Source organism: Ochotona curzoniae, unplaced genomic scaffold, assembly GCF_017591425.1.
Source record: "Ochotona curzoniae isolate NIBS_2020 unplaced genomic scaffold, NIBS_Ocur_1.0 scaffold_2587, whole genome shotgun sequence".
Taxonomy (NCBI): Eukaryota; Metazoa; Chordata; class Mammalia; order Lagomorpha; family Ochotonidae; genus Ochotona; species Ochotona curzoniae.
Window position 1 is genome coordinate 17,722,704 of NW_024467096.1, and position 13,872 is coordinate 17,736,575.

Consider the following 13,872-nt stretch of genomic DNA (forward strand, 5'->3'; position numbering starts at 1 on the left):
CAACAGAGCTTTGCCAAACAGATAATCTTATGGGGGTTGGGGAAAAAGTAAACCTTTGATCTTTGCCTCACAGCATACACACAAATGAACATGAGACAACCACAGACCTAAACATCAAAACTAAGATTATAATGCATCCTGAACAAAGGGAAAATATCTTCACAACCTTGGGTCTGGTGATGGTGCTAGAAATATATGCATCTAATAAAGCATTTATTTTGTTGTCATATAAAGGATTTCTGCTTTTCAGTAGTAAGAAAACATGGCCAGAGATTTGGATATCTCAGAAAAATGTCTTAAGTATATGAAAAGTAAAAGTCATTAGCCTTCATGAAAACTAAAATTACAGTGATACATATCACATTAGGATAGCTAAGCCTAAAATGCCAACACCAGATGTTGACAAGGACATAGAACCAGAAGAACTTCTATAACTGCACATTTGTAGTGATTTTGGAAAAATTTCTGGCAGTTACTTCTGCCAACATTTTGCTATTAGTTGTTTCACAATGGTAATAAAGACAGATCCACAAGGAATTTGTATAGTAAGATTATTTACAAAAGCCCTAAACTGTAAATAACACAAATATTCATAACGAGTTTGGTAATATGCTCATGCAACAGAATATTCCTGAGTGACAAAAGAAACAAACTGTGGACACATGGAAGAACCCGGACGAATGTCACAGACATGTAGGGCAGCAGACGTGACAGTGAACACCCTGTGCGGTTCCACATCGTGTCCTTTATCAGTTCTTCAGTATAAACACTGAATTATTTTTGAATTCACTAAATTTTCTGATGAAATGTTTCCTAAAAATCTTTTATTAAGAATACATTTCATCATGCTTTCTTTGTTGTACACCCAATGTTAAAGTCACCTCAAAAATAGCCCAGATGTTCAACTCTCTTTGAAATGTAAAACCACACCTGGATAAACTGATTTGTCAATATCCTATTACATTTCAAAACACACAAGTCATACATTGTCATCTTTTGTAAAAGTTAATAACACTGTGGATTAAACAATTATGTGTACTGCACAAGTATGGAGACATTAGAAAATTAGAACAGCTTATGTATATAAGCATATGGATATATATTTAACTTATACCTATTTTATTTAGACCAGAGCATTTGCAGGTTCACGTCTTTGGCTTACTTGCACGTACGGTACAGTTCCTGGGTGAAGTGTTCTGTGTTGCTGTTCTAGCTGCAGCATTTCCGGCACAGCCTTCTGCAATGTTGTGCTGGCGATGCATAAAACCTGCGTGATTCAGGGCTGCATATACTAAAAAAGACACTTAGTTGGTGAGAGGTAGGGATGATATTCCTGTATAATAACAGAAGGTAAGTAGGGTGAAACTGAACTTGAAGCAAGTTTTGCAGTTCTGGTTGTGATGAACAGTGAGAGACTTAAAAATGCTTCAATAATGGAGAAACACTTTTTATTTTATAGGAAAAGTTTTATTTGATAAATATAATTTCATAAACCTTAAAAAATTACCAAGAGCTGTACAATAAGTATACTGCATTTACTGACAATGCCGAGAAGTTCTGGAGGATTACACCAGATGGCCACAGTGTCTCAGGTCTAACATTTCAAACCAAATATTGCTACAGTATTTCCAGTTATTTGTTCCTCATAAAAAATCTAATAATTACCATTATCACAAATGTATCATTCATTATAACCTATTTTTTTTGTAGAAATACCGCTCAAGTTATTTTACATAAAACAGCACTTTAACAGTGTTTTTAATTTTATGAAAATAGGCAACTCACTTTAAGATAGAAATAAAAATGTCTTTATGGGGGTCCAGAACGAACAAAACACACTTTCCACGGAATTCTTTGGTGTGTTAATTTTATCAATACCTGCTTATATGATGCTCTAAATTGATCTTTATAGGAAAAACACAAACATAGAAGATTTTTGCTCCTCTCCTTACCCCCTCAGCTCCCAGGAGATTCTCAGAGTACCACATTTTAAACATGTTTGGTTCTTACTGGAAATTTTTTTTTTAGTGGCCTTGACTCTCTATCAGCAATTTCAAGCTCATCAGACAAGTTTAATTTCATAATCCTCTGCAGCAGAAAAGAAGCCAGTTTTGATATTAATAATAGGGTTAAGTGCAAGTAGTTCCTAGCAGGATGATTTGCCCCACACTTCATCTCCTGCTCAGGACAGCGTGGGCACCGGGTCAGACCTGGGAGCCTTTGGGCATCTCGCAGTTTCAGACCCAAGGAGCCTGGTGGTTAGCTAGATAGCCAAGCCCCGCGTCTCCCTCTCCTCTTGACACGGCACAAGCCCTGGTAGCTGTGGTTGCTCCACCCAGGGTGAGCCACGCCTGCCAAAGCTGAGTCACTGCAGGTGGCTCCTGAGCAATTTGGAAACCTGACCAGGCGCATGCCACTATCTTCAGGCCTACAGCCGAGGCAAGGGCAAGCAAGAGAGGCAACAGATTTGACAGCATTAACTAACTTGCAGTTAACACACTTCGCAGTGCTACCCTGGTTCTGGGAGATAAGAGTAATCGACATTATACTTTCGAAGGAATGTGAAAGAAATATGCAGAGAGGAAACTTTTCTGAGATTACTGACAATAGTTTTACAACACAAATATTAACCCTAGAAAACCGAAAACTTGTGGATTGTATTACTTTTTTACACAGAAGATCCTTAAAATTACAAGATATTCTTTAAATATGGTGTAGGCTTTGAACAAAGATAAGCACATCAGGACACCATTTACCATATTTTAAAAAATAGTTTCCTTAACTAATTTTAAATGTGAATTAAAAAAATGACATTAATCACGCCTCAAGCACCGCACAGGTGCCCCAACTTCCGCCTTGCCACTACTGGCCACAGGTTACTCGATGATTTGTAACCCTTCTCTGGGGGGGGAGGTCAGTTCATCTGGTGGCAAACAAACGGTGTAAGGTAGACATGATGCAGGCCGCCAAATGTCACTTTGTTATATGTATGTTTTATAAGACTAAGAGAAAGAAAATTCCAGGTTCCCTTTCACAAAACTACTCTGTTGCAGGTTTCCTCTTTGGAACACGAATTGGTGACTGTCTCCCTTGTCTTGTAAAGATAGAGTATCCCTGGACGTATCTCCAGGGTAACTCATTTTCCCCAGCTATAGATCTGGAGTAGCAAAGTTAAAGGACTATTATGAAAATTACTATTTAGCCACAAATTAATAACTTAATATCCTTGCATTACTGAGACAGGCAAATTGTGTATGGCTAAGAAGGCAGCTTACCAGCAGTTTCTGTGCCGTCTGCCCTCCTCTTCCTATCATTCTATTGGTACAAGTCCCCGCCCATGCAGAGGGAGGGCAGGGAGACGCACCAGGAGTCTTCCAAAAGCAATTATTACAGTTTTATTTTTCAACAATTTCAAATAATGTTTATATAATCATTCTATGCTCAGATATGGGTAGTAGTTCTTAAATAATAATCATTTCTAAATCCTAAAATATTTCTTCTTAACAAAATAAATGACAATATTTATAACTTTGGGGAGAAATTTGAGTTTTGAAGTATAATTAAGTAAAGCAATATGTACCTGGTTAATCATTCTTAACAACTTATTGCTTTCATTATCTGACAAAATTTTCTGACAATGAAACTTATAATGGGATACTATGCAGAATTCTAGTAATTTTCTGCTGTAACTTATAAAACATATACTCTAACCCCAAATAAGGAAGATTATTATCTGAAATCCTTTATTCTAAAATTCAGCTTACAAAAAGGCAAGAGCAATTCTAGACTGGCCACAATAGACTTTTTCTCTTTTTATTGATTTGATTGTCCATATTTTAGTTTGTATAATCAAAAATATTTGAGATATTCAAATACTGTCCAAACTATTTTTATTGATAGGGTTGAACTTTACATTATCATGAAAGAACAGAAACTTCAGATAAAGAAAATAAAACAAATTTAGATACTTAGAGCATGCAAAAGATTCAATGATAACACATTAAATTAATAATATGCTAAGGGTTTCCAATTTACCTACTATGGGTTCTTCATATTCTGTCACAAAAATAGTAAACATCAATTTGAAATCTGGTGACTGGACCTGATTCCTGATTTCTATATAAGAGAGTCTATATCCCTTGCATTTATATGGTGTTAGCTTTCCGGGCTGTGTTACAGTACCTGGGGAGACTGCCCAGACTGTAGTAAATAATGGTTGGAAAAGCGTTCTTCTATTTTCATCTGCGAACTTACAAAGGCTACTGAATGAACAATACAGGCCAGGGAGGGACCAAAACTCCTTACCATTCATGTTCATTTTTCTCATGAAAAGCTTCAAATATAACTCTAATAAAAAAATAGAGTTCTTGAGACAAACTTTCAGAATAATTTACAGAAGCAGATTTAAATAGTCAATAACCAAGCTAACACTAAAAAATACACATAAGTTATCTTTTTTTCCCACTTTCTTGATATTAAAATAAAGTGGCCTCAGCAACAGGCTGAAATGCCATTAGGAGTCCCTTAAGTGCAAGGGACAAATCCAGACAAAGAGACAGGAACTGTCTCTTTATTCACACACTGTGACACGTTGAAGGTCAAGGTGGAATACGAGGGATTCACGTTAATGCTTTGTTTGTTTGCCACTTTAACTCTGTGTGGGGATGAACTACTTGAAGTTTCAGCAAGAGATTTCAGAGCAAGTGTGGCCATTCACAGGATGGCCAATACTGAATTTTAGCCTAGCAGGTGAAATGGCTCCCACAGAGTGCTACTGCCCCTTTAACAGGTAGACGAGTCCATAGTGGAGAGAGTCAAGATGCTCCTGTCGTTGGTATAGAAAGGATCCGAGGCACTCCATGATCTAAAGCAACAATAAGAGAAAAGTTTGGCTCACTAGGACCTATGTTTTCATCAAGAAAAAAAGACTCTCAACAGGACCAAAATGTAATGAGTTTTAGAATAATCACCGATGGACTTTTTTCTTTTAATGATAATGAAAATTTTTTCATGCTACACTGAACACTCACTCTATCTATATGATACAAAACCTTGACAAAAATAATGCTCTATTGATCATATGAAAATAGCCAAAATGCAGACATTCTTTACCATTAAAACAATTTCTACAGGTAGTAAAGCATGAAATGCTTTTAAAAACCTTAACAATTATTAAGAAATAAGTATTTTATTGAGAGATATTCATATTCAGTTTTATTGAAAAGAAACTAGGCTATATTCTAATGTTGCAAAAACAAACAAAATCCCACTTACCAAAAGCTATGGAAACAATTAGTACTATGTTCATACTGCTGGTCATTTCATTTCTGCTATAAATAGTATCCTAAATATTTTAGCATGATCAGTTTGAGTATGGTAATGATTAATTCAAAAGGCATCAAAGACACAAGTGTTTTCGCTTGACTCTGACCAGATGATCCTCTACTGGTCTGGAAAAGCTAACTGCTGCCTGAATGACAGGGTCCTTAAACAAACTCGTTATATAATGGTTTATTTGCAGCTGGAAACCTAAATTAGCTTGAGTTAACTTACACTAATGTAACTGAAGATCAAAAGTAACCTACCGTGCTTCAAATAGACTGACCTAGTTCAAGGGCAATATTAGTATTACCAAGTGCAAGGTGGCTTTTACTGTGAAATTAAATTAACGCCAGAGTTGCCACTCTCTCTATAGAGATGTTGGAAGAAGAAATCAACATTTAATTCATCTTTACCAAATACCTCATTTCCTAGACTCTAAGTTTATGCATAGTTCATGCTTAAATCAATTATCAGGAGAGCTCAGCCATAATCACGTTCAAAATCTCGACATTTTGCAGATTTGGCAGACAGAAAGACAAGCAGCAACTGCATCAGTTCTCCAGCTTTACTAATTTTCAGAAAAGCTGAAAGTTGCACCGCTCAGGGCAAGAAAGAGCTTTCCCACTGCGTTTCTCTGGCACCTGGAACCGTGACTGGCACATATCAGGCACTGAGGATTTACAGAGTAAGTGAATGGTATGAGAATATAAGACTTCTTTTTTAAAAAATTTCTTAAACAGTTAAATTTTTGTAGAGGAAAAATTATAACTTTCAACTATAATTATCAATGCTGGAATTATCTGGAGTCAGACATCCAATCTTGAATTGTTGATTTATATTAGTTTTTCTTCTTTCCAACCATTGCTTACACAGAATTTGTTAGTTTTCCATTTTTCTCTTTTTGAGGCATATGTGTGCATTCATAGGCTAAATATCATTTACACAGGACATTAAACACCTCAACTGTATATTAATTCCTTTCCATGAAAAAAGACAGTTTTTATTAAGAGAAAGTTATTGTTGGCAAAATACACACAAAAGTACAGCTTTTTAGGATATGTCATGGCATATCCAGAGCTCTGTCTGAAACTGAGCTCGCAAATGGCATTCTTCCTCGACAATAATTGATAACATCTAAGTAGATTTCTGTGCCCGGGTGGGTGGTGGCCACTCAATCAGGAGACAACTCTGCCCGATGAAAGCACTAGCTGTATTTCTCCAGCGATGCTCAGTGCCCTTAGGCTGATTTTATTTACTTGAGAGGTGCAGTTAGAGAGCCCAGGAGAGAGGGCCCATCTGCTAGCTCATTTCCCAGACACCAGCAAAGAAACTGGGAGTCTGGCTCACAATCCAGCTCTCCAGTGTGGCTTGCAGCTCAGTTACTTGAGCTCTCACTGCTGCCCCCTTGGGGTCTGCATTAGTAGGAAACTGGAGTTAGCAGCTGGAGCCAAGAAATGAACCGAAGCATCCTGGCACAGGACGTGGGTGACCTGATTGGTGGCTTAATCCTGGGCCAAACGTTTAAAGTTCAAATAGTATATTAATGGATCAATAGAGATTTTCACATAGCCCTTTGAAAAGCACCGAATAGCTCTGTGTGTTATGATTTTATCCTCTAGAAAAAAATTAAGAAATCCAAAAAGATTTTTTAGATTATTCATCTGAGGAAAAGAGGGAGAAAATAACAATAATATCTAATAATGTAACCTGAGGTGTTAGATAAAATTGGAAGGGCTTTTACAGTCTGTCCAATACGATGTTAACTACCAAATTAGACATTTCATTAGGAAAATGAAACAAAAAAATCACCAAAATCTCAGAAGAGAATACAGCACAATTTTAACTGAAAAGAAGTACAGATGATAACAGCTGGCTTTAAATTAAAGTATCAAGGTAAGTATGATAACCCCTAGAACAGGTGCCAAAGAGGCAACACAGCATCAACACAGCCATGTAATAAAAACTAACACACAGCATCTACAGAGCTGACAGCAAAACAGGCATATGTTTAAAGCAGAAAATACAGTTTAGCTCATTTAATAGTAATTCTAGCTAAAAAAAATTATTTGCAGAGATGTACTTTGTCATAAATGGGGAATTTGTGCTAAAATTTAAAAAACATTATGGTTACTCCATTGTGGTATCTTCGCTTAATTCCCACCTTGGTTCTATGCAGTAAAGCTGTTACTAGTAAAACAACAAAAACTAGATCCTTCTAGAACAAACTTTGGGAAATTCATCAGCCTAGGCACATGACAGAGCTATTTTCTATCTTACAACTATGTAAGTCATATTTTCTAGTTAATAGAATCCTTTTATGTGAAACAATACTATCACAAAATGATATCACAGTATTATGGAAATATTTTGGATCACAGATTATTGGTAGTCAACTCAGAATAAATGGGAATTGGAAACAGTCATATAAATATAAATATGCCATTTACAAATTGAATTATACTATAAAGGCATGGTGGAACAAAAAAAACCAAAAAAGAACCCAAGAAAAAAAAATAGCTAAAAGTGAGTACAAGTTTAACAGTATCTTAAATTCATGATACATGAATGATATCATACTCATCATTTTTTAAAACATAAAGCTAGCAAAATATTAAAATTATCTTATCAGTAGCTAAAACTGGGCATTCTCATCCTTCCATTCCCATGTTTTCTAAGCTGTGGCACATTTAGGAAGGATAATGCTCATGTGGCACGCGGAGGGCAATGCAATGGACATCCGTAGTTGTGCACCTGAAAGGCTTCCGGCCCACTCAACGCTCTAGCTGACCGGTCAGTGTGATATCATTCACCTGGAAACACCAAGCACAGAACAAGCCATTTCTACTCCATACCTCTTGGGGGAAAGTATGAAGAAATGAATCCATTTCACTTTTAAGTGAATTTTAAATTTCAATGAACAAAATCTGGGTTTTGGCTATGATACAAAAAGGAAGCATGATGGTAACAAATTCAGGAAACAGAAGTGGGGGGGACAAAAATGCTGAGATTCTTCTAATTTATAATTTAAAGAATCTGTTTCAACGTCCGTACTTTTTAATTAGATAGTAAAACCAACCAAATGGACCTGAAAAATCACAACTTATTTTATAACATTTTACAGACCAAAGAAGGAGTAGGGAGCAGAAATGCAGCCTTTTTTGTTCATCCATATCTTAAAGCCTCCAATGACTGGAAAACATACATGAAGAAAAGCAAAGCCTTTTGATTTGTGATGATTTTTGTAAAGACAGAAAGCAAAATTTCAGAAGTGCAGGTAATGAAACAGTATATAGGTGTAGTTTTAAAAAGAAACTTATACAAACCATGAACAAGTAGAGTACACACATTCCTAGCCACATTTGGAAAAAAAATTAAAATATAAAACACTTTTTTTTTTTTTTTGCTCATTAGATGAAGTCTCTTCAAAGAAAGATGCTTTTTCTCTTTGTGAAGGACAGAACCCCTGGCCCCACAGCCACCAAATCCAAGTGCAATCTACCATTCAAGCCTGCTACTACACGGTGGCCGTCCTGCTGCAGTTGGTGACACCAGCTGGATTTACTAGGGATCTGCAGCTGCACGGTCAGCCTGCTCCGGCTTAGGGGCTACTCATCTGCAGCATAGGCTACTTAGAGAAATCTCACACCTGCTGAGGTGGGCGGGACTACATCTTCCTATAACTCGTTCCAGCATTCTTCTAACAGATGTGCACGTTGCCTCTCCTTCTGGGAAACAGCACAGGGAGTCCACGCACTTGATACTTGAATTTGTTTCAGTAAGCTGGAGGAGTTGAAGCAGAAAAATATCAGTTATTTATAGATCTGAACTTCCAAAAAGCAAAAAAAAAAAAAAAAATCATAACAAGCACTTTGAAGCCCAAAGTAATGCATATAAATATTCATGCTTTTCTATAATATGGAAACCTACAAAAAGCCTTAATAGAGTATATTCATACAAAAATATTTAAAAGCTTTGTGTTCTAAATTAGAGGTCTACTAGAATAAATAAAGTAAGCAGCTGGATATTATTTAAACCTGCAAAGGCACGGGACTTCATCTCTTTAATTTATTGTGGTTAAAAGGGTATCTATATCAACCACTGAGGGACACAATGAATTCTAATTCTTCCTGAGACACTCCTAAAATCTCAGTGACAGTGTCTTGCAATGGAGAAAAGTGGAGTGTCAACTCTCTTGAAGACTGGGAAGGACAAATCAGGCAGGCCCTAACTACAGTCTCCAAAAATAGTAACAACAGCATCAAGCACCTCACCCAGATTAGTGTGTGCCAAACTCTAAGCACTCTACATAATATTGGCTTCATAGCTATCTGTGGAAAAGGTCTGATTTACCTTAAGTTACTATAAAGCAATTAAATGCCAATTATGCTCATTCTATGTAACATCAGCTGATGGCAGGTTGTTAAAACATATTAAACAAGTAACTCATACAATTAAGACTTAAAATTCAAGATTTATATTGATTCAGGCATAGACAGTGCAGTGAGATAACTTAATTCCATACTGTTAAACAGTTTTAATGGCTTTAACATGAGGGGAATATGGCATGACTTTGTTACTCAATGAGTCCCAACCCAGGTTTTGTTCATCAATAGTGTTCCTAATTTATCACGGGTTGTCATTGTTCAAAAAAAGTTTATTTTATTGCAGTTTTCTTTAACAGAGAACATCATGCACAGCAAATCTTTTGAAGATTCCGAGGAAGGAGAATGGAGAATAACAACAAATTCCCTAGAGGTTGGGAATCATGATGTGTTGGGGACACACAATGGCAGAAATGCTCACAATGGACATGGAGACAGACGTGGAGCAGGAACAACCTGGCACCCTGGACGGAAGCTACTGGGGAGGCTCTGCAAGAGTCAGGTGCACGCTCACTCGGCCTGACATGGAGCAGTGCAAGCTCCGAGCTATCTGAATGCACTGACACAGTCATTCTTCCACTGCAGCCCTGGGTTTAGGATCCGGTAGGGTACTGCCGCTGCATGTAGGCATTTCACAACAAGTGATTCTGTTGGCTCTTAAGTTTGGAAACACCGATTCAACAGAAGCTCTACAGGGGGCTCTTAAAGTAAAGAATTTTCTAAGCAAGTTAGGATTCAGGGTCAATCTTTAGAGGGAAACTTGAGACATCATACTTTTGCAACTTGCTTTTGTAGTAAATTCTACTCTTTCTCATCAGGAAAACATTAAGCAACACAAGGTACATCAATGCTCAGAGCGGGGCAGGTGCTATGGTACAACTGCTACTAGAGACACCTGTACCTTACACTAGAGTGCCTGATTCCAGTCCTGGCTGCTCTGTGCTTCGCATCCAGCTGCCTGTGGATGCACCTGAGAGGCAGCAGAAGCTGACCCAGCCACCTGGTTCCTGCTACCCATGAGGGAGTTGCTGGCTCCTGGCTGTGTCTTGGCCTAGGGGTCATCTGGGGAGTCAGTCAGTGACTGAAAGATCTCCCTCGAATAAAACAACTTGAAAAACACACTCAGAGGATTGGTCTTGGAAATACTGGTTTAAGTAACAGGATTTTATCTGATACCCAATTTCTTCCTTGGGTCTTTGTGATTTAGTTTCACTTAAGTTCACCCCAGAATTCTAGGGCTTCCACATGCTCAATGGAGAAACTACATTTCAGGGGACCCTGAATGCCCTTTTTAACCTGGCTCCAGGCTGCTCTTCCTGCTCTACTTCTCATGCTCCTGTGTAGGGTCCACACCAACCAGGAGGTACCTTGTTGCCTACGGGCATGTGTCAGGGCTGCTACCATGATGTTACGGTCAGAACTCTAACCACTATGCCAAAGTTAATTTTAAATCTCATCATCCCCTTGCAACTTCTGTCCTCTTGCCAACTATGACAAATCACTTCCTATTTCAACTGTATTCCACGCTTGTCTATCATTTAAATGGCACAATTACTTACATTCGGCTTGTATTTATTGAGCAAAGTACTGTGCCAGTTCCCACAGGAGACAGCAATTTCCCCCTCAATTTGGAGAGCTAAAGGTAAAGAAAATGGCGGGAGAGAACAGAGGAATTTGCTATGCTCTGTGCCCATGAACCATGGAAGAACCTTCACATGGTTAAGTCTCACAGCTTGTAACAACCTTCGGTAGGAAGCACCTAGGTCACCCCCATTTTACAGATGAGACAAAGGGATACCAGACTATTCCAGCTGGGGACCAACGCTTTCTTTGATTCCAGACCCCAAACCACATTACCATGTATTACATTTTCTTCTAACTGTGGCATGAGGCAAATGACTCAGAAAAGAGAAGGAAAAACTCACGCTCTGCTGTTGTTGTTAGTAAGAGCGCAAGAAAACCAGGATGAAAAAAGACAGCAATTGGAATACATCTTGAAGAATGGGTAGGATTTCAGTAGCTGGAAGAGTGACAGAAAGGACATTCCAAACTGATGGAAGAGAACGAGTAATTATGTGTGGACAAAAGTGCGGATGCTATGTCCTCAGCAGAATCTCAGCGTAGGTTTAAAGGAGGATTGCCCTCTTGCAGAATAACCAGAGCGACTCAAACTATGACCCCCAGATGGATGTTGGCCCATTAACCCTCTACCATGGGCTCGTGAAGAGAGAAGTGTTTCTGCTGAGAGTGAGAGCTTTCTGAGTTTTATAGCAATTTGATAGACTACTCTTAATCGTTGAAACAAAAAATGAAAAAAAAATCTGAATTTACATCTTCTAAAATTAATTTTCCTAATACTTTATTTACAAAACGACTGGTTCACAATGGACTGGGAATTGAAAACAAGCGAACAATAAATTGGTTGTTCACTTCATGGAAATACTGAGACCAGAAACTCCAGAGCAAGAATTGTGTCTGGTAGATCTTCCATTAACGTGTACTTTGCTCAGAGGAGGTGCTGGATCAGGTCTGAAGAGATCTGTGCAAGGTGACACAGGACAGTAACCAGCCTGAGTGCTCACACAGCTTAGAGGGCAGCTCAGGTGTGGACCCAACCTCAGGAATCTATTTTGCTTTGCATGCACTACTCTTCACTGCAAAACCTAAGGGCAGGTATTAGAAATTAAAATATGGACAACCCAATAGACAGAATAAACAGTTTGAAGTTTCAGAAATATTATGAATAAATTACTTCTTCAGATCACTTTTGGCATTAAACAAAATACTGTTTCTTTATTCTTAAAAAAGAACCCCTAGCTGATTACAAAATGCTAAATGCAGGTTAACTGTGTAAAGCTATCTATAGAAAATGCTATTCTAACTTTCAAATTCCATTACTTCCCATGGACACATCTCTGACCCCAATAGTGAGCAACTGGCAGTCTGGCAGAGTATGTGTAGCCATAGTTGCCAGTAAAAACTGGGGGTGGATATGGGATGGATCATCCAAAGACAAGGAACTATCACATTTTGGGGGAAAAGAAGCAGAGAAAATAAAAAAAGGCAAGTGACACAAAGAGGTAACTTAAATGATCAGAATTTTGATTAATTAATATGTATCATTCTCTATCATACTTGCTTCACAGGAATGGCCACATAATTTAGAGCAAGAATGGCTGCCAAGCAAAACAACCATGGATTCTCAACATGACTATGTATGGCCAAGAAATGTTCATCCCTCTAGAACTTCTTTTTGAAATAAATTCGGGCTCTCCACTCTTTTCATATCAATGATAGTAAACGTCAGAAGTTTCTCTTAGATAAAATACCTGCCTTAAATCTTACAACCTTCCTTCAATGTTATAAATATTAGAAAACTGTCTTACATTTCTGTTTTTTAGTTATTTCTATGACACCTTATTCAAGTAAGTCAGATAGCTTTTTAAAAAGAGTTTAAATATTGCCAAACTGTTAACCAAATTAGGTCCTTTGCATTTAGATTGTTTTTTTTTTTCTATACTGTGTAATCAATGTGAACATCTTGCATAGCCTTAACAGTGGTACTTGGAAAGAAGTTTCAACTGTAATTCTGAAAAAAAAAATGTGCTTATGGGAGTGATGTCCTTTTCAATGAAAATAAAAAGTCATCAAATACCGCTGATTTCCAAATTTGGCTAAGATCTGGGTAAGAATCATAAACATCTAAAACAAGAACTGCAGCAAGGAGAGCAGTGATGGGCAGCTGTAGGCAGCTGCTTCTCCGACTCCAGCCTCTTTTCCCAAAGCATGCCTTAAGCTCACCATCACTCCTCTCAACTCCCTTTCCTCTGCCCGTCTAAGTAGAACAAACAACTCTGGAATACGGGCAGTTGAAAGTATGGAATATGATCACAGACATGGTCATGTCAACACTGTCTTTCAGAGATTCCAGATGGGTGCAAATTACATTTATGAGGAAAACTTATTTTGATAGTTTGGTTTACTCTTTGTTTCAGAATGGTGTAAGATCAGCCCTTTTATTTTAATGGTGTACTTATTCAACTAGTTATAGAAATAACAACATATGATCAGGACTTTGTAGCTGATCTAAAGAAGTTGGCCAATACCTTTGAAAAACAATTCCAAATCTAATGGCGAGGGTAAATTAATAATGCCACAAGGCATAAAG

The 13,872-nt window shown here is 37.7% G+C and overlaps 1 protein-coding gene across 2 annotated transcripts in view; it reads right to left on the reverse strand.

Annotated features, from left to right (window-relative positions):
- Window positions 1-1,445: 1,445 nt before the first annotated feature.
- The window catches only part of ATP11B (ATPase phospholipid transporting 11B (putative)), a 95,268-nt gene continuing 82,841 nt past the window's right edge, over window positions 1,446-13,872 (reverse strand). For both annotated transcript variants that reach the window (XM_041002579.1, XM_041002581.1), the window contains exons 29-30: window positions 8,969-9,102; window positions 1,446-4,864 (exon numbers count right to left, since the gene is read on the reverse strand). In XM_041002579.1, the coding sequence (XP_040858513.1) occupies window positions 4,783-4,864; window positions 8,969-9,102 (216 nt within the window). In that variant the 3' untranslated portion in view covers window positions 1,446-4,782. The remainder of the gene's footprint in view (window positions 4,865-8,968; window positions 9,103-13,872) is intronic.